The sequence below is a fragment of the Mus caroli genome, chromosome 16, assembly GCF_900094665.2.
Source record: "Mus caroli chromosome 16, CAROLI_EIJ_v1.1, whole genome shotgun sequence".
NCBI lineage: Eukaryota > Metazoa > Chordata > Mammalia > Rodentia > Muridae > Mus > Mus caroli.
Genome location: NC_034585.1, coordinates 39,183,516 through 39,208,640, shown reverse-complemented (window position 1 = coordinate 39,208,640; position 25,125 = coordinate 39,183,516). Strand labels below are relative to the sequence as shown.

Genomic DNA, 25,125 nt, shown 5'->3' with positions numbered 1-25,125 from the left:
CTCTCTCTCCCATTTTCTTTCAATTCCTGATGATCATATCCATCTTCCCAGCTTCAATTTAAAGAATCTCATCCAAGGGCTGGAGAGGTGGCTCAGTGGTTAAGAGCACTGACTGCTCTTTCAGAGGTCCTGAGTTCAATTTCCAGCAACCACATAGTGGCCCTGTGGTAATGGGACCTGGTGCCCTCTTCTGGTATATCTGAAGGCAGTGATGGCATACTCATATACATAAAATGAATAATATTTTTTTTAAAGAATCTTGTCCAAAATCACAGATTTCTTCCATAGTGGGAAATGCAATAGTCAGTTTGGAGTTCTCAGCTTTGCCTAGCATTTGATGGTTAACCAGTCAGCTCCTACTATACTTGGAAATACTTTCACCACTGGTCTTTGATTATGTCTTAGTTTCCTTTCTGCTGCTGTGATAGAATGACTAAAAGTCGCTTAGAGAATGAGAAGGCTTACAAACTGCAGTTCATCATTGGGTCCAAAATTGGGGGAAGCAGAGACCTGGAGGCAGGAACTGAAGCAGAGACCATAAAGGAGCCTGGCTTTCTCCTAGGCTCACATCTGGGTACCTTTCTCATACCTTCCTTATATCTCCTGTCTGCCCAGGGGTGGAAGTGGCCATGCTGGGTCCTCCTGCATCAAGCAACACTCAAGAAAATACTGCATAGATATGGCTAGAGCTATTTCTTCAATTGAGGTTCCTTCCTCCCAGAAGTCTCTGCTTTGTGCCAACGCTAACAAAACTCACAGGCACATAGTTCTTTACCTAGTCTTATCCCTTAACCCTGGATTCAATCATTTTCTTTCTTCTTACTTCTAAATTTTGTGTCACTTCAAAGTTTGGTTCTTCCATTTTTTACTTCCCGTCCAATGTATGCCTTTGATGACCAACTGTGTTGGTTACTCTTACATGGCTGTAGTCAAAATGTGTAATAAAAACATCCACAGAGAGGAAAGGCTATTGTTTCAGGGGTGTCAATCCATAGCTCCTTGGCCTAGGCAAAACATTATGAGAATGACAGCATGAGATGGGGAAGTTTCTTCATGGTACACAGAAGGCAGAGTCCTAAGAAGATAGAGCAAGATTTAGCTGCCAAGGACATGGACTCACAGGTACCTCTTCTATCCATGATGGAGGCTGAACCACCCAGTCTTCACCAGTTATTCACTGCTGCTCTCTGTTCATAACTGTAATGACTGTGTATATGTCAACGTTTCATGACATATTCCAGCTTTTACACACTTTCTACCCACTTGTCCATAATGTTTTCTGAGCTCATGGAATGGTATAGACATCTATTATAAGATTGAACTACACTTAAAACTGTATCATATTATAGATTTCATGATTTATTTGCAATATAAGGTTCATGAAGACAAGGTATTCTTTGTTTTAGTACTGTGTTGTACACTGTTGTATTCCTAGAAAGTAGAACACGGAGCAAGATTATAGCAGGTATTTGTTTCATTTCATGACTAAAGGCGTCATCTACATGGCAATATGGCAGGCATTTCCTTTGGTTGTTATCATTTAAAGGAAAACAAAGTAGCCAGACTTGTTCTCAAAGATATCACCTAGGTGGCAAAGGAGACATGCTCACTTTTACGTGGTGGGTTTCGTCCCTTTTTACCACACAGGTACTTCTTCTCTTTGCCTGAATAGATTTCTCCCCATCTTCCTTTGCTTTTGTAGACTCTTTGATAATTCAGATCATTACCCATGCAGGTATGGCACCAAAGAGCTGGATCTTGTTTCACAGTCTCTCTCTCTCTCTGCATGGAGGAGCAGTCATAGGTCAGGCACAGTGTATCATGCTCCTAAGACAAAGGATACATAAAGGGCAGGCAGCAAGTTTCACCAATCCAAAGGTTTGGGCTTGAATGCAAAATGTCCTGTACAGCACATGTGTTTGAACAGTTGGTCCCAAGCTGGTGAAAGGTTGTGGGATCTTTAGGAGGGGTAGCCTTTCCCAATGTGGTTCATGGGGCAATGGAGCGATGGGGCATGAGATTTTAATGCTCATCTCCATTTCCCCATTCACTCTCTGCTTCTTGATTATGGACACAGGGTGACCCGCCCCCGTCACAATTCTGCCCCCACGTCTTCATCAATGTGGTGGACTCTTATCATTTCAGACTGTAAGCCAGAACAGATTATTTCTCTCCTAACTTGCTTCTTGTCAGATGTGTGGCCACAGCAGCAAGAAAAATAAGTAAGGCATGGTTTTATTTCAACCACTGGGGATTCTTCACTGACTGAAAATAGATGTGTAAAACTCAAATTTGCATCGGAGTGAGCTATCTTTCTCTCATGGTGAATCAGCAAATCAAAGCTGTGGAAGCCTTTGTGTCTATGAAGCTTCTGTGGATTCAAATTTTCTATGCCATAAATTATGATGAGCTCAGCATTTACCCAACAGTGGTTCTGCTTTAGTATGTTGGATGTTCTTACATGCTGACTACATCGCAATGTAATTTAAATATTTCATGAAAGGGTCCATTGTATGAAAGCCTACAGAATATACATAAATATATGTATATGTACATATGATGCTTATACATAGATAAAGATTAAACTAAAAAAAGCATACTGCCATACATATAGCAGTTCGTAAGCATGCACATATGTGCGCACACACATGCACACATATGCATTCAGGACACTCAGCTTTGAGTGATGTCTGTTACTGTAAGAATGATTTGAGTTCACAATTCAGGTAGTTTTATAATGGCTCAGAAGTTATGGCAAGACAGTCCCATTCTTGACAACGGGAGCACATGGCCTAGACTATTCATATCCTGTGGACCAGTAAACAGAGGGAGCAGAACAGGTACCACAGGCTAGCCCTCCTATAATTGTCAAAATCTTGTCTACAGTGACCTCCTTTTTCCAACAAGGCCCCGCCTCCTGAAGATTCTGCAGCTTCCTAAAATACTATTACCATCCGAGAAACAACTATTCCAGATGTACTCCTTCAGATTCAACACATAAGTGTTGGTCATCATCTAAAGATTAAGTTTCACGTTATCTATTAGCGCTGCCTGATTAAAAAAACACCTGTGACCTAGAAAACAGCAGTGAACTCAGTGGGTCTTCCTTTAGATGTGGACTGGAGTTAGGAAAGGTGCCTGTGAAAAGACAGAACACTGAGGCCAACAATGAACCTCGTCTGTATGAGTTGGGGGTGAACTTTGATGAGCAAGGACTGTGAGTCGCACTTATGGGTGGCTGCATTTAGAGAGTGAAGTGAAGAGATATAGCCAGGGTATGAATTGGGACAGAGAGGGTGATGGGAGAGGCAAGGGGTGAGAGCTTCAGTGCAACCTGAAAATTCCAATCCAATAGGAAGGTGTGACAGCAGGGACCAGGGCGCCAGTAAGGAACTGGAAAGCTCCCGAGTCTGTGGACTGAGAATTTCCCATGACAGTAGTCTGCGTGTGAATAAGAGAACAAAATACAGTTGTGTGGTTAATAGTTTTGTCCTAAACTGGAAACCTATCATTCCTTAGTCAATTCATGGCATAGTCACCACCTTCTCTTACTCAAACTGCTGCCTAACCCTGGCATATAATTTGGGTAAGTGGGAAGAATACAATGTGTGTGTGTGTGTGTGTGTGTGTGTGTGTGTGTGTGTGTGTAGAGCTGTGATTAACTATCGCTGCTGAGTACTTGAAATGTGGAAGCCATTCTTGGGGATTTCCTACCCCCAAGACTTGGGTTGACACTTCTCCATTGAGTCTGTTGACTGTGGTAAGCATTGGCTCACTAAAGTACTCCGGCACTGGCAGGAGGTTGACAGGAATATAATCACTCCAGCTCAGCTATTTGTCTTTAGCAACCTGTGTCCTGACACCTGTTGGAAACAGCAGATTTATAGCTTGTCACCATGAGTAAGGTGTTTGAGAGAAACTGGAACGGGCTTAAGGTTACCCTTTCACAAAATACTTTTGTTTTCCCTTATTGTGCCCCATGTTATTGTAACACCCTGTATCTATTCCATCTATCCCAACCCTCCTCTGCCTCTCCCCACCACCAAGCTCCCACCCAGATCTCCAGAGAATCACTGCTACTCAATCCATCAGCCAAAGTTAGTGGGTTCCCATGGCAACCAGGCAGCTGGTGTCTAGACACTCAGAGAGAAGCTTTGCAATTGAACTGCAAATCTAGATTCTAACACACCCTCTCCTCTCTCCCCCACTCCTCTTTCCTCCCATTTCCCTTTATTTACAACAGGCATTAGTGCCAACACTGGCTGAGGTTTCCTTTTGACAGACCATTAAAGGAAGGGGCGGGGGGAAGAGCAGAGCGGGTGAGAACCCCAAATGTACTGTCTTGTCCTGTCAGTTCAGTAAGAGGACAACTGAGCTGACAGGCTGATTGCATTTGCTCTTTTTTTTTTCTCACGAAGGATTTTATTTAATTAAAATATTTTAAATTAGAAAACAGTGCCACTAGTCCACTGGGAGATATAAGCATCTTTAAAAGCCAATAAAAGCCTTTTCAGGGTAAGGCTACAGCTGATACACGGGTGAGGCAGAAGTTTTCACTGGCACCAGGCAATCAATATAATTTCTCTTTCTATGTGGCTCCAGGGGAATTACATGTCTTTGATATTATAGGAAAATACAAGAAAGAGCTTTAAGTGACACCTCATATCTATAAAAGTCAAGTTGAAATCTTTATTTCTCTTGAGGAAAAGAAAAGCTGTCCTTAACAACCAGGGTCTGGTCTGGTTTTTAGTCTTTGTCGAGTTCTCCCATGTATATAAACATTTTACAAAGCACAAAAAATTAGGCAGAGGTACTTTTTATAGGACAACTAGGAGTGAGTCTGAACACAGTCTAAGTTAAACAATGTCCAAATACAAAACGGACAGCTATGTCCTTAGCCTGGTTGCATAAACAACTAGGTTTTTGTACATGATATTCATTGAGGTGTCCAGTCATAAAACTACCCATCCTTGACATGACTCCAATGTGGAACAGTGTTCGCTTCCTTGCATTCATCTCCACTTCACCAAACACAAACTCAAATAAATAATTTCTGATTCTTCTGTGATGTCTCTGCATGTTTTCATGGGTGTGACCTGTCAATCATCCCTGAAACTCCCAGCAGTCTCAGGATAGAGAATGTTGATGATCCATCAAATTTCTTTGTTCCCGTGAATGAAATGTATGAAAGGTATTTTTCTGATATATTTTTATTCCATAGTGTGTGTGTATGTATGTATGTAATATATATATATGTATATATATGTATATATATGTATATATATATATATATATATATATATATATATACACACACACATATCACTGAATTTTGAGATTACCTTCTAAAATCTTATTTAAAAAAAAATCACCTAACTTAGAAAACAAAATTAGGGCTGGAGAAATAGCTCTGTGGGTAAAGAGAAATTGAAGTCCTGAGGTCAGATTTTCCAAATCAAACCAGACATACTAGTATGTGTCTGTAATATCTGAGCTCCTGTCACAGACGAGATGCAGAATAACAGACTCTCCAGCAATTTGCATGACAGGTAGTCTGGTGTATGGAGTGGCAAGGAATGAGGAGCCCAGTCTCAAACCAAGTGGCAGACAAGAACTGACACTTGAGGCTGCCCTATGACTTCATATGGACACTGTGAAATGTGTGTGTCTGCTTCTTCACTTCTCTGCCTCTGTCTCTGTCTCTGTCTCTGTCTCTGCCTCTGTCTCTGTCTCTCTCTATTTGCTTCCCCCTCCCCTCCTCCCCTCTCACAAACACACAAACACAAATATTCAAAGAGAATACAATTCGTTAAACTGAGTTTTCCTTTATAACCTATCCCCTTTCCTAGTTTCCCCTCCCAAAATCCCCTATTCTCTCCCCCCTTCCCCTGCTCACCAACCCACCCACTCCCATTCCCATTAAGTGAGAGTTTTAGCTACTTGAAAGCAGAAAGGCACTCTAAGATGTGATTACATTAATTCAGATGTTACTGTGTTCTCCAGCAACCTCTGCAATCAGCTGGGTGTACTGTCACGTACCCATATAAGTCTCATCAATGAAGTTAGCATATGTCTTTTCAGCTGTGTTCTGTCCCTGACTTTGGAATATTCTTCCTCCTAGATTAAGGTAGTTGAGATAGCCCGTCTCACAATTATCTCAATACTGAATCAACTTGTGTCAACCATTAGTTTGGAAAGCATCCCACTAACTAGGCCTTCAGTTAGTTTATATTACTCCAGTCCCTACATCATTTAGCGCTTTCTAAAATTCCAGCTGATCTGAGACTCATGCCTAGTCTTATACTCCCACAAAGCTAGAAATAACATTTCTTCATAGGCATATGATGAGAAGGACTCTACTGTTTACTGATTGGTTTCCATAGTTTATTGCTAATCTATCTGAACTGGCCTTAGCCTAATTACTGTGTTCCAGCACTCTCCACTGCTTACCTACTGGCTCTTGGACTACCCCCAAAACCATGTACTTTGGATACTTTGTTCATCTTCCACCCATTACCTGGCTTCACGCCCAAACAGTGGTTGTGTGGCTGATCTCTATTCCTTTCAAATCGAACATTCTTGTGCATCAACGTTATCAGTATAGCTGTACTTTTTAACCTCACCTTTATGGCTTCAGTTGGGGAGGATGCCAGGGAAAGAAGAATGAAGAGATATGGGTCCATATAGAGAAAGGTCACCAAGATATGAGAAGGGCAGATTTGTTAAATTTATAAAAGGAATGGCCAGGTAAGGTTCAGTATACTTTAAAATATGGTAGTAAAGGTAGCATGGGAATTAAGGATACCGAAAAATATTTAGCCAAAGAATCTGGAATTTGGTGAATGTGACACAAAGATAAAAGTTTTGTGATTAAAGAAATCAATATGCTTACAAGATTGTTTAAAGATTGAAAAATGGGGAACATGCCAGTGAGATAGCATAGCAGGGAAAGGCACTTGCCACCAAACCTGGTGACAGAAATTAGACTTCCAGAATTCGCATGGGGAAAGAAGAGACCTTAGTCCTCCACTTACTTTTTCAATCTCCACCTACATACCTTGGCATGTACATATCCATAATAAAAAATAAATATAATTAAAAATAGGTGTGATAGGATACTTTTAATGGCTCACTTTAAGGTCATTGGAAGAGTGGGTCTTTGAAACAAGCAGCAAAGATGATTTTCAGAGTTGAATCTTAGGTGATAACCATGTTAGCGGTCAAGGAAAGGAAGTCTGGCTCTACAGGCCAGAATAAACCCTAACCAATTCATAATTAAACATACAAAAGAAAAGTAGTGTAAGAAGAACCAAAATGTGCCGGTATCCTAAGAGATAGTTTTTAGTAGGTTATAACAATTGGAATCCCACCACTAGGATCATAGTATCTTGGTTTTCTTTAAGTGTGTTGTAGGCAGGAATGGACTGGTTATTGTTGAAGTGATTTACAGTTGGAGTTGCTTTGAAAAACTGAGGAACTTCATGCAGTTGAGCAGGATTTCTTTTTCAGGTGTCCAGCTCATTTCAAAGGGACAAACAGTTCTAGTCACAGCTAAAGATGATAGAGACAAGGAATGCTGATTTAGAGGTTCCGAGTGTCCTGTCCAGGCTTGTCAGTAGAATAGGTCAATGCTTGGCATTGTTACAGGTATACAAGGGTGGCATTCTGGAGCCATACAAGAGTCCTGATTGCGAGAGCAGCAAACTATATGAAGAGGAACTTTGTGGCAAGTCACTTCCTGGAGTACAAGAGGATAGGGAGTGTTCAGGAAGCCAAATAATGGGCAAGTTTCTTAACGACTGCTGGCTTCTCCGTCACAGATCTCAGATAAAGGTCAATATTCAAAAGTAAATCCAAACAGTCAAAGGTCCAACACAAATACAACATGGAAGCGAGGGTAATTAAGGTTTAGAGTTTAGAAAGCAATTGTTCTGTTTTGTTTTGGTGAACTCAAGGAGGGCACAGGTAGGAAAATAAGAAAGGGAGGGCAAAGAAAAGATGGACAATTTCCTCACATGAAGTTTGTTTCTTGGAAAAAATAGGTTAGTACACATGATCAGAAAAGTGTTTGCCCTGGAGTTTTACAAAAGGCATTGGATAGAAGAAAGATTACTAATTTATTTGTTGTATGTTCTTCGGGAAGACAGGCTACATAAAGATTACGTTGGTAGATTTCTGTGGAATGTCAGGGATGATTTACACTCAGAGTTGCAGAAGTGGAGACTGCCTGTCTCTGGAGGTGTCACCGTGGATACCTGCACCAGATTGGGGGTATGCCAGGGTCTTCAATTCCCATTGTAACACTAAAGAGTTGCTATATATCCTGACCAATTTCCAGTAATCTCAAAAGATGTATTTAAAAATGGATAATTGGAGATTATTTCTATGTACAATACATCCTGAAGAATGGCTTTATTGGAGTGTAAACACTGAATAAAGAAACAGAGAGGGGTGACTTTCTTCCTCATTTGTTTCATTGTTTGGTTTGGTTTGGTTTGGTTTGGTTTGGTTTGGTTTGGTTTGGTTTGGTTTGGTTTTCTTTCTTGTTTTGGCAGGACCTCATTCTGTAGCCCAAACTGATCAGCAACTCCTGGAAATCCTCCTCACTAGCCTCCCTAGTTCTGAAATTACAGGTATGAGCCACTATGCTCAGCTTGAGGGATAAATTTTCAAATTGCACTTTAAATAATGGACCTAATGATTCTGTCCTAGATAACATTCAGACTCCAGGAATCTTTATTCTTTCGCTGATTATTCTCCTAATATCCCCAAATAGCCAAAGCTGTAACCTTCAGTCACTACATATAAGAGATTGGAGATTGGGACTAAAAAGAAAAAAATCGCTACAAATACTAATATTACTTTTCCAATACAATTCTGATTGTGTTCCAGTGAATAACATTGATTCCTAAAGCAATTCTTTTACTCAAAAGCAGCACCATAATTTGACAAGCCCCAGGAAACCAAAGCACACAATGAGTACAGAATGAATTGTCCCAGTAAGAGGTGGGGATTGCATCTATTTACCCACGTGTAAGCTTATAATACAAATGTCTTTTATGGGTTTTGCTTGTTACAATAATGTTTTTTAAATTAACTTCAAAATTGGGTTAAACCCTCACAGTTGGTTTTGTAATGTTCTGCTACCACTGGAATCTGGAGGGGGTGGTTGACAAAGGAATGGCATTCATTTTTATTTCCTCTTTTACAGGACATAAAAATGATCTCTTATGGATTCGTAGCTATGACAGCATTTGTAATAATTTTAACCACTTCTGGACTTTGACCATTCAGCAACTCATTATTTAATTTATAAAATGTAGCCTAATCCGTAGTTACTATTCGGCCTAATGAACTCATTTAGAGGTCCCGATATATTTTTCCCCTTCTCTGTGTAGGATTTCCACTTTGCCTCCTACAAACTGAGCACAACACTGAAATTTTATAAAGCAGTAATTCTCAATACTGGCTCTGTGAGCCTCCAGAGAGTGGAAGATTGCTTTTGATAGATCTTAAAGCAAGATTATATTGAATTGTCTTGTAGGTCACAAAGGAAAATAGGAATGGAGGTAGAGAAAGATGGAAGCAATAGAGATATACAGTACATTTAGGAACACAGGGGAGAGGTATAAAATAAAATCAGCATTAGAGTCCACTCATTCCTGGGATGGTGAGCGATATGGTCTCTTGGAAGGATCCCTCCTTTCTGCATTGTTACTGTGACTTTAGGCAAGGCACAGAACCCCCATCTTCCATTGTTCTCCCAGGGAAGGAGGAGCTGAGAGAGATTTCATCATCCAAAAGGCTCCCGCAGCTTTCACTAATTACATGAACAATTTACTGTAATTTTATGAATCATCACATGCCAAGTCTGTGGTAATATATACAGACTTAGGATTTTCTGTCCTGAATTATGTAGTTCAGCCATTTGCATTGATAAAATTAGCAAGACAACTGCCAAGTTGCTAGTTTGCTGGGTGCTGTGTAGACACAGCCATAAGGGAAAATTACACAACAAGGATAAATAATTGTCTGCCTAGGCTCAAGTTCTACCCAAACATATCACAGTCATGAGTCATGGCAAGGGCCTAGCTGAGTGTGGTCTATGGGTGCAACTCTCTCATGGGTTACATCTCACCTACCCAATGGGTGTTTACAAGCAGGACATGCCCAGATTTAATTTCTGAATCTCAGTCCTGGGATCAGATAACCAAATCATATCATCTGCTATCAGATTGTAGGAACTTGGAAGCCCTGAGGTGTTTTTGTTTCCTTGCTTGGTTTTTTCTTTTAAAAAGGAATGTTGAAACTATCAACTTCGTAGTGGGTGATGCTAACTCAATGTATGTGAAAACCCTGTTGAGGATCAGTATAGGCTCTTTTAAATAAAAATCAATATCACCTAGAAGATAGCTCATTAATTTTCTCAAGGTCTGTTGTGACACAAGTCACAGGAGGAGGCTTTGAGGTTAGTTCCAGCTCAAGGACTTCTGGGCCCTGCCTACCTTTGAAATGCATGGTGTCTTCAGGAATAGGGACTAATCTTCCATCTCTGAGAGTCAAGTAAGGCCAATAGCCTGTGATGTTTCAGGAGTCTCCTGAGTGTTAATTATTGAAAAGGGGGTTTCTCTGGAGGAGGAGGAGTAGATAGAGGAAAGAGAAATGTGGGGAGAGACCAGGCAGACAGGAGGGAGGGGGAAACCGAGATTTGGATGTAAAAGTGAATGAATGAATGAATGAATGAATGAATGAACGAACAAATAAAATAGAGAGAGACTGAGAAAGAAAGCTGAAAAAGGGGGAAGTTATGCTTGCTGTTGGGGTTTTTATTAGACAGACTTTGGCTCTTGGAGGGAGTATTGTCAGCTCAGATGGGAAAATTTCATTTGAACTATTCATGTAGATTTATATGCAGATCTATATATTTCTTTAAAGGCAGATTGTTATTAGTATAATTCCTTATAATTTTAGCCATCCTTACAATTATTGTCTCAAAAGATAAAGGAAATTACAAAAAAGACACAAATCTCTAGATAAGGTCTGGGGTGGCTCACTTCAGTGAGCCATACAAAGTTTATACATAGTTCAGGAAGAGAAAAAGATTAGTAAAAAAGAAGCGAAGAGCGTGTATGGATAAAAATGGCCAATAAGCTTGCTTCTCCTGTTAAACCTCCCTTAAGCTTATTAAATAGTAAACCCTAATAAATAATATCAAATACATAATGCCAGGCTGGTTTGCTTTGGACTTTTCATTTTCTGGTTGTTGGAAGAAGGTAGGCTTTACTGTGCCTCAACGTTTGAGAATACGGTCTGCCATGGTGGGCAGTGCACGATATTTGTTTGTTTGTTTGTTTGTTTGAATCGTAACTTCCTCCAAAATGTGTCAGAGAGAACTGCAGAAAATCTTTTCCGGGTTGAGGAGACGAAAGGGAAGTGCCAATTTCTGTCAAGTTTGACAAAAGTTTCTAGAAGTGTGACTTTTTGGGGGGCTGTGGTGTCATTTGAGAAGACAGTCAGTGACTTCCTAGCCTGACTGTGTCCACACTCTGGTGGGATTTCTTATGTGGGAAGATAAAGAGATGATGGGGCCCAGAAGGCACTGGCTTCTCAAGTCTCTATTCTGTCCCTGGGCCATCATCTATTAACTAACACTCTTGGTTTCTCTTACCTTGCTTCTGTTGACTCAGGACACTTTATGATAAGGGGTTCTCTGGACATTTTACAATGAGGACATTCCTTTGGCATCAATATGTTACCAAGCACCAGTTTGGCCTGTGTACATTGAGGAAATTCCTTCTGCGGTTTTCAGCTTTATAAACCTTCCATTTCCCAAGAGTAAATGAGACTTGAATAGGAATTTTCGTGTTGTCTCCTTCCTTTGTGTCTCCTGATCCCAAATTTGTCATTGCAGCTCCCTTCACTCAAGAATCCTGTTATTTAAGTCCTGCAGGTTGGAGCAGGAGTGTTGTGCATAAGTGAAAAGTATGGCTGCCTTGGAGAAGCCTTCTCTGGGATCCTGTCCTCAGCTCAAGCCCCTCCTCACATAACCACAAGACTTCCTGGAAATCAAAAATATTTTTCATAACATGACCAAATGAAGGAAGTTTCTTTTTCTTAAAATTGTCTATGATAACTTGAAAATTCTAAAAAAAAAAAAAAAATCTAGAAAAAAATCCCTATTCACTGTGTAACTGGTCCATTGGGTGCAAGATTCACTACACTACCCAGCTTGATATAAGTGGCAGTTTAGATCCTGCTCATTTAATATACATTCATGTTTTCTACACACAGAGCTAAGTAAACCCCAGACCTGCCATTGCCATTGAAATCAACCAGTATGAAGTTTCGGTTGGAAGTAGATTTCCTTTGTATGTAAGATGAAGATGCAGCAGAAATGTTGTACATTCCTGGTCATGAGCCTTCAATTCACTCTTATCCTGCCAACCTCTGACATTCTGTTTTGCTGACCTATTATTTAGCCAGTTCTTCATCTTTGCCTTTAAAATCATTTCTGGACTTTGGCCCCAACTTCAAAGCTTAAAGCTTTTTTTCAAAGAACTCTTTCTCTTTCTTTCTCTCTCTCTATACACATATTATATATATGATATAATAATATAAGATATATAATATATAATAATATAAGATATATATTATGTATTATATGATATAATATATTTGATCTCTTCATATATATTATATATCATATATATTATACATAAGATTTATACATATATTATATATCATATATCATACATATATATTATACATAAGATATATAAGAAATATAACATAAATGATGATAGATAGATAGATAGATAGATAGATAGATAGATAGATAGATAGATAGAAGATAGATAGACAGGTAGTTAGATAGCCAATCTCGAACCAAGAGCCTTGTAGGGCACAGACTTTCCCTTCTTTTTGTTAGAATATTTGAAAGTTCCTCTAAAGTTGAATGAGTTCTTACTAGTTCTTACTAGAGGAATAAGTCAACTCATTTATTATGCATCCATGTGAGCCAAGGAAAGACACTCTTTCGTTCTTTCCATGTTCAGTTTTCTAGTTTTCTTCATTTCTGTTAATTTGTTATTCTTACTTTATTAAAATATGAAAAGTGAACACACACACACTATATATATATATATATATATATATAGAGAGAGAGAGAGAGAGAGAGTTGTTTTGTGTCAAGCTTCGAAATACAATACTTGGCATGTAGCAGACATTGAACAACATTCCTTTCCAAAACCAACAGATGATTTAAGCATGAAGTATGTTGTGAAGGACTTTAATTCAACACATTTAGTTCTTATAACAACCTCATGAGAGAGGTGCCAACATTTCTGCTAATTATAAGGAAAATGAAGCTACAAAAGATTAAGTAAATAGTGCAAAGACACAGTCAAATGTCACAGGCGGAGTTAATGCTGTCTAATTCTAGGACTAGCCCATAGCCCCTACTCTAGGCCAATTAAGAATAGTTATGCTTAAAATATCATTCTTTTAAAATTTTTCTTGTATATCTTGATAACTGTTAGTGAAATTAATAACTTTAAAATTACCAAGGAAATGTTTTCCAGGGCTATGAACTTTGGTTTATTAAGATTCATTTTGTAACCCCCATTTAAAAGTTGGAATTTCACTATAGGTACAAATTTTTCCTGCCTAAGGTTATTGAAGTTGTATTTATATTTAAAAAGGATTCATGGATTTTACTCTATTTTTTAAATCACTTTTAGTATTTTGCTAGCATGGATATTTTGCACAATTCTACTGCTTGGAAACAATACAAACACATGCAAATTTTTTCAAGCATGTTTAAGCATTGAGATTCATCAGCTTATCACATTTAAAAACTCCTCTTTTGTAGAGTATAACTTCACGTAAATATATCCCTGGAAAAAAATGACATTAGTTCATGATCAACTGAAGACTAGAAAAGACTTCACAAATCAGCAAATGATACAAAAACTACAATTTCCTTATGAAAAGAAAGAGTGAAGCCAGGCGGTGGTAGCGCACGCCTTTAATCCCAGCACGTGGGAGGCAGAGGCAGGTGGATTTCTGAGTTTGAAGCCAGCCTGGTCTACAAAGTGAGTTCCAGGAAAGCCAGGGCTAGACAAAGAAACCCTATCTCGAAAGCCAAAAAAAAAAAAAAAAAAAAAAAAAAGAAAGAAAGAAAGAAAGAAAGAAAGAAAGAAAGAAAGAAAGAAAGAAAGAAAGAAAGAAAGAGTGATTAATTCTCCCTAGACAAGTTTAGAACTGGGAAATATCAGTTGAACTTGGTCTTGAGAGTTGACAAGTACACATTCAAATGACTTAACTTTGAGTATTTCCTGTATGCATTGAATAAATTACAAGTCACAAGTAGCAACCGTTGCAATGTATAGAAGACCTCTGACAGGCACAGGTAAATATGCACAGATGAAGAGTACATCTGAACGCCAAATAAGAAAATAAGGTAACAATGAGAAAGATTTCCCCCCTCCCTCCCTCCCTCCCTCCCTCCCTCCCTCCTTTTTTTTCTTTATTTTTTTGCTGTGGTAAGCTATTTACAATATTTACAAAATCAAAACTAGATATATGTGTTACTCATTCTCAAAAGAATACTGAAGTATGTGTGTGTGTGTGTATATATGTATGTGTGTGTGTGTGTGTGTGTGTGTGTGTGTGTGAGTGTGAGTGTACGCACAAAACTAGAGTTCCTGGGAGTGGAAATAAAACACTAAAATAAAAAGAATTTTTAAGGTCATAAGGCAAACTGGGCCAACATCACAGTGATTGCTTGCAGTCTCCTTACTGAATAGATTCTGCAATACTGAAAGAACAGACACAAAACTTAGGTTTTTACAGTCTCTGATGAAGTCTGGATATTTTCAGCTGTCTTGTCAGATGGGAGCTTTAACTTTTAGAAGTATAGATAAGTTCTTAGGGGAACACAGGAAGCTTTGAGGCTGAACTTTATCTGATTGCCACTGAATGACAAACAGTATCCTAGTTACCTTGCTCTCCCTGATATCACAATTCACAAAATTTCTTTGCTCCTAGTGTCATAAATGCTTATCTGTATGCTGACTCCCCATCCTTCCTTTCCTCTCATGTTTCACAGAACTAATGCCTTAGAACTAGATCCAGCCACCAGATCACTCTGGTATATTGCTAACTATAGAGCACTAACACCTTTATAGAATTATTTAGGACTGGTCATTCAGTGTGTAACTTATCTTGGAGGATAGATGCAAAAATAAGTCTCCCTTGTAGTTATGCTACTGTGAAAATACTATTAAGTTTGGGGTTTGAATTTCTACTCTTAGAAGTTGACATTTTCATTTTAATCATAATAAGAAATGAAGTAGACCGATTAGGAATATAGCTCAGGTAGAGAGCTTGCTAGACACTGGGTTTGAGTTCACAGCACCTTACATACATACATACATACATACATACATATATACATACATACATACACATATAAACACACACATATATACACATACACAAAAAGAAATACAGTTTAATAATTTACTTTTGTGTATTTATTGCCTCCTATGCTAGAGATGATTGATATCTATTAGATAACTTATATAAGTTGTAATTGTTGCTCTCTCTATTTGTCAGTACTGGGAGGAGGCAGGACATTATCTTTTGATGATTGTGTAGAGTAAATGTATATATAAAGTTTAAGAGGCTTCCAAAGGGTTGGCAAGGTGGCAAGGTGGTTAAGAGCACTGGCTGCTCTTCCAAAGGTTCTGAGTTCAATTCCCAGCAACCACATGGTGGCTCACAACCATCTGTAACGGGATCTGATGCCCTCTTCTGGCATTCAGATGTACATGCAGACAGAGCAGTCATATACATAAAATAAATAAATAAATAAATAAATAAATCTTAAAAAGAAAAAGGTTTCTGGTGCAAGTTGACTCACGTTGACTTTTGTCTTGATTTTTTGGATCACCTTTCCTTTAAAATAAAAACACCAGCTTTCCTTTTATTGGTTGAAAGCCTGTATTCCCTTTTAGCTTTTAGAGCAATGAATTCCCTTGGTCAATAATATTCCTTTTCTAGGTGTCTGCTTTTCTATATAATGCTGTTCACAGTACATATATCCTTTCATCCAGAGATGTAGAAGTATTGTGGAGGGTCTTATTTTATCTAGGAAGATAGAGGGGAAAAATAGATGTTTTTCTTCCCTTGGAAATTTTTTTGTCTTAAAAGGAGAATGTTAATTTACAAAACCCACAAGTTAGAGTAAAGTCAAAGAAAATACACTTCATGTTGGTTAAATACTCAGCAGACTACACGTGGTCCCCTTTATAGTTTACAGTACATGTCATAACTTCTACATAGCCTGCAATGAGCTGGGTCAGACACAATTGCCCATATTATTATCTCTAGATTCAGAAACTGAAGCAGAGAAAGGAAATCTAATTTGTGGGAGCTTGAATTGGTGGAAGAGTCAGGGTAAACTGTAGAGTTCCTTAGTCCTGAAACTCGCAGGGCAGGCGAGAGGATGGTAATGGTGTGTTCTGGGTATCACTAAGACCCCCGTGGCAGCTGCCTTTGACATTTCTTCTTAATTAAATCCTTATTTGTTACTCTTTGAAAAATGTAAGTGCATAACGGATTATTTTCTCTTTCAAAAGCTCAGAAAACAAGGGACAAGGGTGGAAGTGTAATTTAGTTCATTATCCTGGCATCAAAAATTATGTGTATGTGCTTGGCATTTCAATATAATTTAAAATATGAAACAAAGTGAATGACAAAGGAAAATATGGATCCCAGGGAGAACCAAAAGCCAGCCCAGGCTCCAATTTGACATCTGGTGTAAAGCTCCAGGAAAAGATGGTCTGGATCACAAAAGGGCCATACGCGAGTATGCCGCTAAGCACTCCTACTTGCTTTCCTTTGAGCTTTTGAGGTAAGGATGCTTAATATTCAAGAAAGATGAAACTAAAAAGGAGAAGGGAAGTTCGCCCAGCCCATTGGTGATTGGTAGAGTAATTGTGGGCATGGCCCCAGGATGATAGCAGCTTCTATTTAATCAATGTTGACAAGACTGGGGAGAGCTGGGCAGGTCCCAAGAGGTAATGTTTTACTCGGAAATCCACTCAACCTAATTTCAGTAATGTAGGGCTGTGGAGGGACCTGGAGGAGAGCCAAGAAACGGGGCCATTAGAGCTGCATGTGCGCGTCGGCAGCTGGGAACACCGCCATCCCTCTTAACAGCATTGCAACCAGGCTGCCTGGCTGGGCACGCAAGCAGCCGCTGCTGCATATGTTCCTGGTGTTTGCTCACCAACAGAAGGAAGGCACAGACATGCTATTCCCACTCACCCTTTCAAGGAAATGAATGACGCCCATCTGAAGCAAGGATCTTCTTCCGCAAGGATAGGAGAGTCAGGTTGATGTACACCTTGAATGACTATGGTGAAATTGTTCACTCAAATCTCTTCCTTCGTTTTGTCATTTATGACTACCATTACACGGTATAAACGGATCCAGGAATATTTAACGTATTTATTGTTCTTTTAATGTGACTTTGAGCATTTTAAAGAATGGTCGTCGTACAGTTAGGGGTGTAGCTAGATGGCAGAGCACTTGCCTGGCTTGCCTAACATGGACACAGCTCTGGGTCCAATAACAAATGAGCACTGAGAAAAGAATGGTGTGGGGAGAGCATGGTAGTCATGGGTCACAAGTGTGGGAAACTAAGGTCTCCTGTTTTTTAACATATGACATTCTTTAAGAACATTCAACTTTGCAAATTTAAGAGAATTTGACTCAAGAGAAATGATGTTGAACTCTTACTAAGTCTCTCTCTCTCTCCTCCCCCCATAAGCAACACATCATTCTAGAAACTGCTTAGCATATACAGTCTCAGAAGACAGACATTTTCAGTTTGAGTTTCATTGTAATCACTGCTAATCTACTCCTAGCTCATAGACCAGAACATAGCTCAGTCGCTTTCATTAGGTGCATTAATGAATGGATGACCACATTTTCCTTCTTTTTCAAGTGTCTTTCAGCTTTGAAGCATGAATAATAGATGGCTTTATTGTCTACGATATTGACTTACTCTTTTAAGTTAACACATAAATAAATGATAAAATTAAGAGGTTTTCTGCAAGCATGATAATTTCTAAGAGTTCTTTAAGTTGAAAAGAGCAAGATTTTGCAAAGTCTAAAATGCTGGATAGGCAAGTTACAACTATTTGTTAAATATTAAAATCATCTGTCTAAGTTGTCTCAATATTCGTTTTATAACTAGGTGGTACTCACATTACTTAGACTACGGCATAAAGAGAAAGCCGAATTCAATGTTTTTCTTGCTTCCTATCTTAAGCTTCTCCTGTGGATATAATTGTTTTCTCTTAAAAATATGACATGTTTTATTTAAAAATTCTCTCAATCTCATACTTAAAAAACACATATTTTTTCTTGTTCTTAATGCAAGCCACCGAAATGCATCACCAGTCCTCATGAGAGGACCAGATTTGCGGAGCTAATTTTGATATGATCATAATCAACTTGGAGAGACATCATCCGGTCATATGATATATCCCTCTAAAACACACACACAAATTCATGTATATATTGTCAAACTAGTTCAGCTTGGCTGATATGAAAAAATATACTGCAAATTGGGTGGCTTTTAAGTAACAGAAATTTACTTCTCACTTTTTTTGGCATATGGTAGATCCAAAATTAGGCTGACAACCAGCTCACTTGGTCAAGTGAAGGCCTGAGACCTTAAAGATCTATCATTCTCCGTGTCTCCACACGGTAGAAGGCAATAGTGAGTGCTTGGTGGTTCAGTTTTAAAGAACCCTCTGCCAAATCATGAATGCTCCATCCTCATGGTCTAATCACAGCTAAAGGCTCTACCTCTGGATCCTCTTAATACCAACAGCTAGGATCAAGATTTCCACATACAAGTTTGGGGCAATTCAAACATCCAGACCATAGGTGCTGTGATTTTTCTCCCTAATTATAGGGGGAAATTAACAAAAATTTAACAAAATATCAATATTAATATTATATTTAGTGCTTAATATGATGAAAAGTAGCATCCAGAGACAAATGGCTGAGGAAAATTGTGTTCTACTCTTTAACTGTCATGGCTTCTGCTTTACTTCAGTATCCCACGTCAGACTCATTCGTTAGCTCTGAGCCCTGTTACCTCTGCTCCTTTGTTATCCAACCATAGGTGTCTCTTGGCACCTACTATGTGACCTCAGTCCTTTAACTTCTTAGGCTCTTAAGTAACAACTGTCACAGAGGGAGGGTGATGCTCTACATAAGGGATGTAGTTATTTATGCTAATTGGATTGTGGTAATTGGAGTGACCAGCTGGCCTCAGCCATTCATGTCTTTCACACTTCCCACCATGATCAAAGTGGGTTTTTTTCTAAAATGCCAAAGATTACATATTTACTCATCTCTAGCATTTACAAATTACATAATTAGCACCAGAATGTGCCAAGGCTGGCTTTCATATTACAGAACACTAATCGGGGTTCTCCCCACCATTTTGAGATGTTTGCAAGTCCAATGTCTAGATTTTATTGGCACTGAGACTGAATATCTATATCATGTCACAGTTCCCATTGAATCCATCCATCCTGGTTCAGGTAAGCTGAGAACAGAGAACACAATATCAAGAAGAAAGAAGGCTTGAGTGGGCTCCATGACAGGCTGGAGTAAGCTGTCACTTACCATCCATGTGTACAATTTATATACAGGCGCCCCAAATGTAACATGAGGTGGTTAATGAAACTGTAAGGATAGACACGACACAGTAGAAGTCTGCTTAAAACTGTTAAGCGTATCAACAGCTGCTTAGAAGTGTTAGTTGAAGCAACATACCTTAACAAAAGGCCAGGACTGTCAAAACTTACACTCACTTCCAGAAGAAAACACAAAATTGTAGATCCACAACTGAATGGCCAACGTGTTTTGTTGTCTGTATGACTTGTTTATGGCTGGCATCAGTGAGGGTTAAGCATATTAATAACACAGAGAAGTTCTTTCCTGCATGTGTATTCAAACGGACCTATTCCAAATTACAGAGATTAACCGATTCTTTTCTGTCTGATGTTAAAATCCTTCAGAGGCTGCATTTAGTGTCTGTAAAAGTGGGCCCTGTTAAAGTAGGTATAATCGTGTCTGACTACAGTTTCTTTCATTGGTGTGTAGGGTTTTCTTTAGCAATATCATGGGTTTTTCTGAGCTGACCTCACACTGAGTCCATCCATCCTGATTGGGGTAGGGTGAGAGGCTAGGACTTTCCAGTGTTCCTTCCTCCCGACTTTTATTTTTCTTTGCATACTTTCTTGCGAGCCTATAAAAGCTTCACCAAACCCCCTGATTTGATACATTTTATTCTCATGACGTAGTCAGCTCTTTATTTCAAACAACAACGACAAAAAGTCAATCTTTCTGCTCAATATTCTGCCAGGAAAAACACTCATATTTCAAGCAAGATAAGATATACACAGAATTAACTTTATGTTTTCCTCTGGATTAAGTTTAAGCTAAATGAGATTCAGGTGAATCCCATCAATTGTCATTTTCTGGTATTTACATTCTGGGGTGTTTAAAAAAAAGAGATCTTCGTTTTTTAGGGAATCAAAATCTTCTAGACTCTGGCTACTGGTTTTCTAGTGTTCATGTGGTAAATTAATATTTTTCTGACTTCTGCTGCTCAAGTTTGTTCTGCTGATATAAAACAAGTAGAAGAGCTGTACTTTAGTCATGGCTTGGCTGTCAGTAAACCATATGAGTTTACTGACAGCCAATTCTTTCTGTACTTCAATTTCATCGTTTACGAAGTGAAGATACTTACTCTTGTTTCACCCAATGCTTACTGAGAGCTCTTCCTGTATTATGTCTGTGCTGGATACCAGGATTCAAAAGGGGCAAATATAAGGACAGAAATAGCTATTTTTATTTAGAGAAGGAGTTTATATCTAAGTTTTATGCTAAAGGTCTCCATCACTGATCATGCTCCGTAGCTATAAATATTTCCTTCGGTTAAATAAGTGTAATGAAAGATTTCAGTTATAATGGGATGTTTATTATTGTTTTCACTGTCTCCTCAACACATCACAGAAGATGTGTTTGCTATATGCAGGGGTGTACTACATCAATTAAGTCAATATATATATTGACTTTGTATATATATACATATATATATGTATGTATCAAGGAAAAAATTGTAGGTTAAAAATTTCTCTTAATAAAGAACTGTCAGCAGTGACCAGCTCTGTACTCATCATTGTCTTAGGCCTAAGCAAAGGATGACAGAAGAAACTGTGCGAATTGAAGAGGATTTAGCCTGATTACACCCCAAGAAAGACGAGAAGTAGAGCTGCTTTTCTAAGTCATTGGAATCTTTGTCTTCTGTTTATTTTCTTAGAATTTCCTCTTTTGCTATTACACAAGTACAAAATCTTTCTTATTTTACCCAGCACACAACCCCCTTTCTTTTGAGCTTCATATCTCCCTCGAATCACACATCTCATAGTTCCAAAGGTTTTATTTCAGTAGGATAGATTTGAAGTCTTCTCCTGCTTCTACATCTAACCCATTTATATGCTGCGGGGTCATTTGAATCGTGCTTCTATAATTTTAACGGGCTCTAAAATTGTTTCTTGGAGCCAACAAAGGTATTAAACCACTTTTGGAGTACTTTTAATATTCAAAGGTTTGAGCTGGGCTGGGCACCCTGTGAATCCTCTAATAGAATCCTAGATTGCTATACCAGAACCTCAATGACTTAAATTAAGTTAGGAAGCCTTCTTCTAGAAAAGATTACAGTAGAACTCCATAATCCTCAGGCAATACTGGCACATGTAATATTATGGTGACAAGATTGAGTTCACTTTATCCAAAAACTTGTAATAAGCAATGTTCTTAGAAAGTTAATAGTTGTCAGTTGGAAAGCTATACTATTAAAGGGTCTTTCTGGGTAACCACTGTGTTGCAGAGGTATCTCACACTGGTGAGCCCTGCAAAACCTGTAAGACTTTAAAACTTTGGGCAGGAGTGAGTCATTATAAGGTAACATTATTCCTCAGAGCTACTTATATTATATATTTTTCAATATATTCACAAAGAAGGAATTCCAAGGCTATGTTTGATGGTAGTGGTCTTTGTTCAGCTTTACCTGAACCCCAAGTTCTCTGTGTGAGCAACTGGAAAGACACACACATTTTTATAATTTATAATGGCCTGCTAAGTGAGGTCCATTTCCCTGATCTCTGCATCTCCTCCCAATAGCAATCCATTTTATTTAATATCGCTAGTTTAATCTCTCTGAGGCATCTTTTTTTTTCTTTAGTGTTTTCAAGAACATAAAGAACATACCCATTGCCTTCTAATTAAATACGAATCTGCCAGGCTAGTAAGACTATCTTGACTCTATCCGTCTGAGAAAGACTGGAAGAGAGCAGGTATGAAGAGGAGGCAAAGCAATAATAAAAGCTACATTTTAAAGGGCATAGGTAGCTTTCACACCAGAAAGCATGTAGAAACACAAATCTTAGCATAGCAGGATTGGTGCTCTCCTCCTTAAACTGGCTTATAAAATTAACACATCACTGGTGAGGTAGGACTTTTGAAGAGTTCTCACAACTGCCTATCTGATAAGAGGGATTCCCTGAGCTTCAAGCAGGATGCTTTAAATGGAAAACCCACTTTCATTCTGGGATCCTGGCTTCCATTCATGCTAGGCAGGAGATGCCCAAGTAACCAGTCCCCAGGGCATATTGGACTTGTAGGCTTGAGTGGGCATCCCTAATAGAAGCCACCTTACATGTGTTCTCCTAGTTCATGGCTGGAAGGACTAAACATGCCATGACATCATAGGAACAAGACACCACAGAGTTCCCATCCCCTACCCTCTGCTTATTTTGCTTTGCATCATTCCACTATCATAAATTATAACCATAGATAGAGATGTTTGCTGAGTCTACAACTTCTATCTGAAAAATCACTGAACTTAGGAGTGATGTTGGTTTGGGGCATAAGATGTCTGATTAGTTGATACCAAGTAATTTTAGGGAAAATGGATTTTGTTTATACTGGCTGGTGGTATATTAGTAGAATATTTTGTGGCATATAATCTGTTGGCTGAATTCTCCAGAGAAAGTTTTAGAATTGGGGGAATCAACCTTCATAAAGATATAAATCTATCTTGTTAAACAAAGCAATAACAGTGTCACAGATCTGTGTTTTCCCTTGGAACGTACTGTACTCTGCTGCAAGAGACTGTAAACCACCTCTGTGTTTTAAGTGGTTGGTTATTTATCTCCCTCACTGAAAAGGATGATGGACAGGTGTTCAAGTGTGGGACACCCCATGCAATGATGAGTTTTCTTTCTGTTCCACCATATTTAGTATACAGAATGTCTCTTCATGGTCATAAGATAGGTGCCATGTTTCCAGGTGTTATCTGGCACTCACTATGTTGGGGAAAGGAGAGCACAAAGGACAAGACCCAACTCTACCTTCTCAAGGGAGATTGCCTTCCTCCTAATTAAACTACAGTTATCAGTAGGCTCCCCTAGCCCCAATGGAGGTAAAAATTCGCGTATTTTCCTTTTCAAATTTCACATTATTTATTAAAAATAAATGGCAAGATAAATTGGAGCGGATGCTCAATGAACCATATGAATTATTTGCTGCAATTATTTTGACACTAAGTAACAGGAAAACAAGGTTATTGCCGAACCTCAACTGTGAGGATGGAAGATTGATAACCACAGTGATGGGCTGGAGATTTGGTCAAGATGGCCAGCCTGTGTTCAATTTCAGGTACCCACATTGGTGGGAATAGAGAACTGACTCCTCCATGCAAACTGTTATCTGACCTAAAACTAACTCTCTCTCTCTCTCTCTCTCTCTCTCTCTCTCTCTCTCTCTCTCTCTCTCTCTCACACACACACACACACACACACAGAGAGAGAAACTCTCGCGTGAACACACTAGAGAATGTAGTATCTACTGAGGAAGGACTCATCCTTCTTTCTTGTGTGTTGCTGAGCAGCATCCTAGACTAAAGGCTTTTGATCTAGAAAATTGTATTACTGGACAATAATCATCACTTTATTGCCATCCCTTATGCAATGCTTTGGAAAGAAGCAATGTCTTGTACCATTCAACAGATTCCAGAGACAAAATACTAACCTTCCTCTACCTCCCCCATCTTGTTTTCTTCCTCAGAAGCTGTAGACGAAGCCAAACCTAAGGAAAGTGCCCGACAGGATGAGGGTAAAGAAGACCCCGAGGCTGACCAAGAACATGCCTGAACTTTAAGAAATGGCTTTCCACGTTGCCCCCACCTGAACCCTGTCTCTCCTGCCCTTCTCAGCTCCACTCTGAAGTTTCCTCTCCTGTCCTGCTCACGTGTGTGAGCCTGTCCTCTCCTACCTATGAGCCCTCTCTCTCTGTGTGGCAAACATTTAAAGAAAAAAAAAAAAGCAGGAAAGATCCCAAGTCCAACAGTGTGGCTTAAACATTTGTTTCTTGGTGTTGTTATGGCGAGTTTTTGGTAATGATGATGCAGTCATCTTGGGAAATTCTTGCACTGTACCCCGGTTTTTTGATCTGGTGCGTGTGGCCCTGTGGGAGTCCACTTTCCTCTCTATTTCTCTCTGTTCCAAGTGTGTGTGTGCAATGTTCCGTTCTGAGGAGTCCAAAATATTAAGTGAATTCAAAAACCATTTCTGTTTCCTCATTTTCAATGTGATGGAATGAACAAAAAGGTTAAAAAATTAAAAAAAAACCGGTTTGTTTTAAAAATAAATAAAGCAAATGTGCCAATTAGCGTAACTTAAGGCTGTGAGGCTCCTTTTTCAATCTGAATATTAATAAATCATGAGAGTAATCAAATTTGGTGTCTCTGTGTTTCCTTCCCATATCTCTTCGGCCGCTTTGTTCCCACACATCGGACTCTTCATCATTTATTCTGAGCTGTTTTGCCAACAGCTCTGGGGGAGGGAAGCACAGGCCCTGGCCAGCACCAAGGGCTGCAATCCTAATGGGATATTTGGGTACCACAATAGCTTGCTAGGGATGCTGTGAGAGAGAACCACAGTGTTGCTTAAGCAACAGACATTTATT

The 25,125-nt window shown here is 39.0% G+C and overlaps 1 protein-coding gene across 1 annotated transcript in view; it reads left to right on the top strand.

Moving 5' to 3' along the window:
- Positions 1-24,894, top strand: part of Gap43 (growth associated protein 43) — an 88,612-nt gene extending 63,718 nt beyond the window's left edge. The window contains exon 3 of the mRNA XM_021185603.2: positions 24,226-24,894. Coding sequence (XP_021041262.1) covers positions 24,226-24,311 — 86 coding nt within the window. The 3' untranslated portion in view covers positions 24,312-24,894. The remainder of the gene's footprint in view (positions 1-24,225) is intronic.
- The last annotated feature ends 231 nt before the right edge of the window (positions 24,895-25,125 follow it).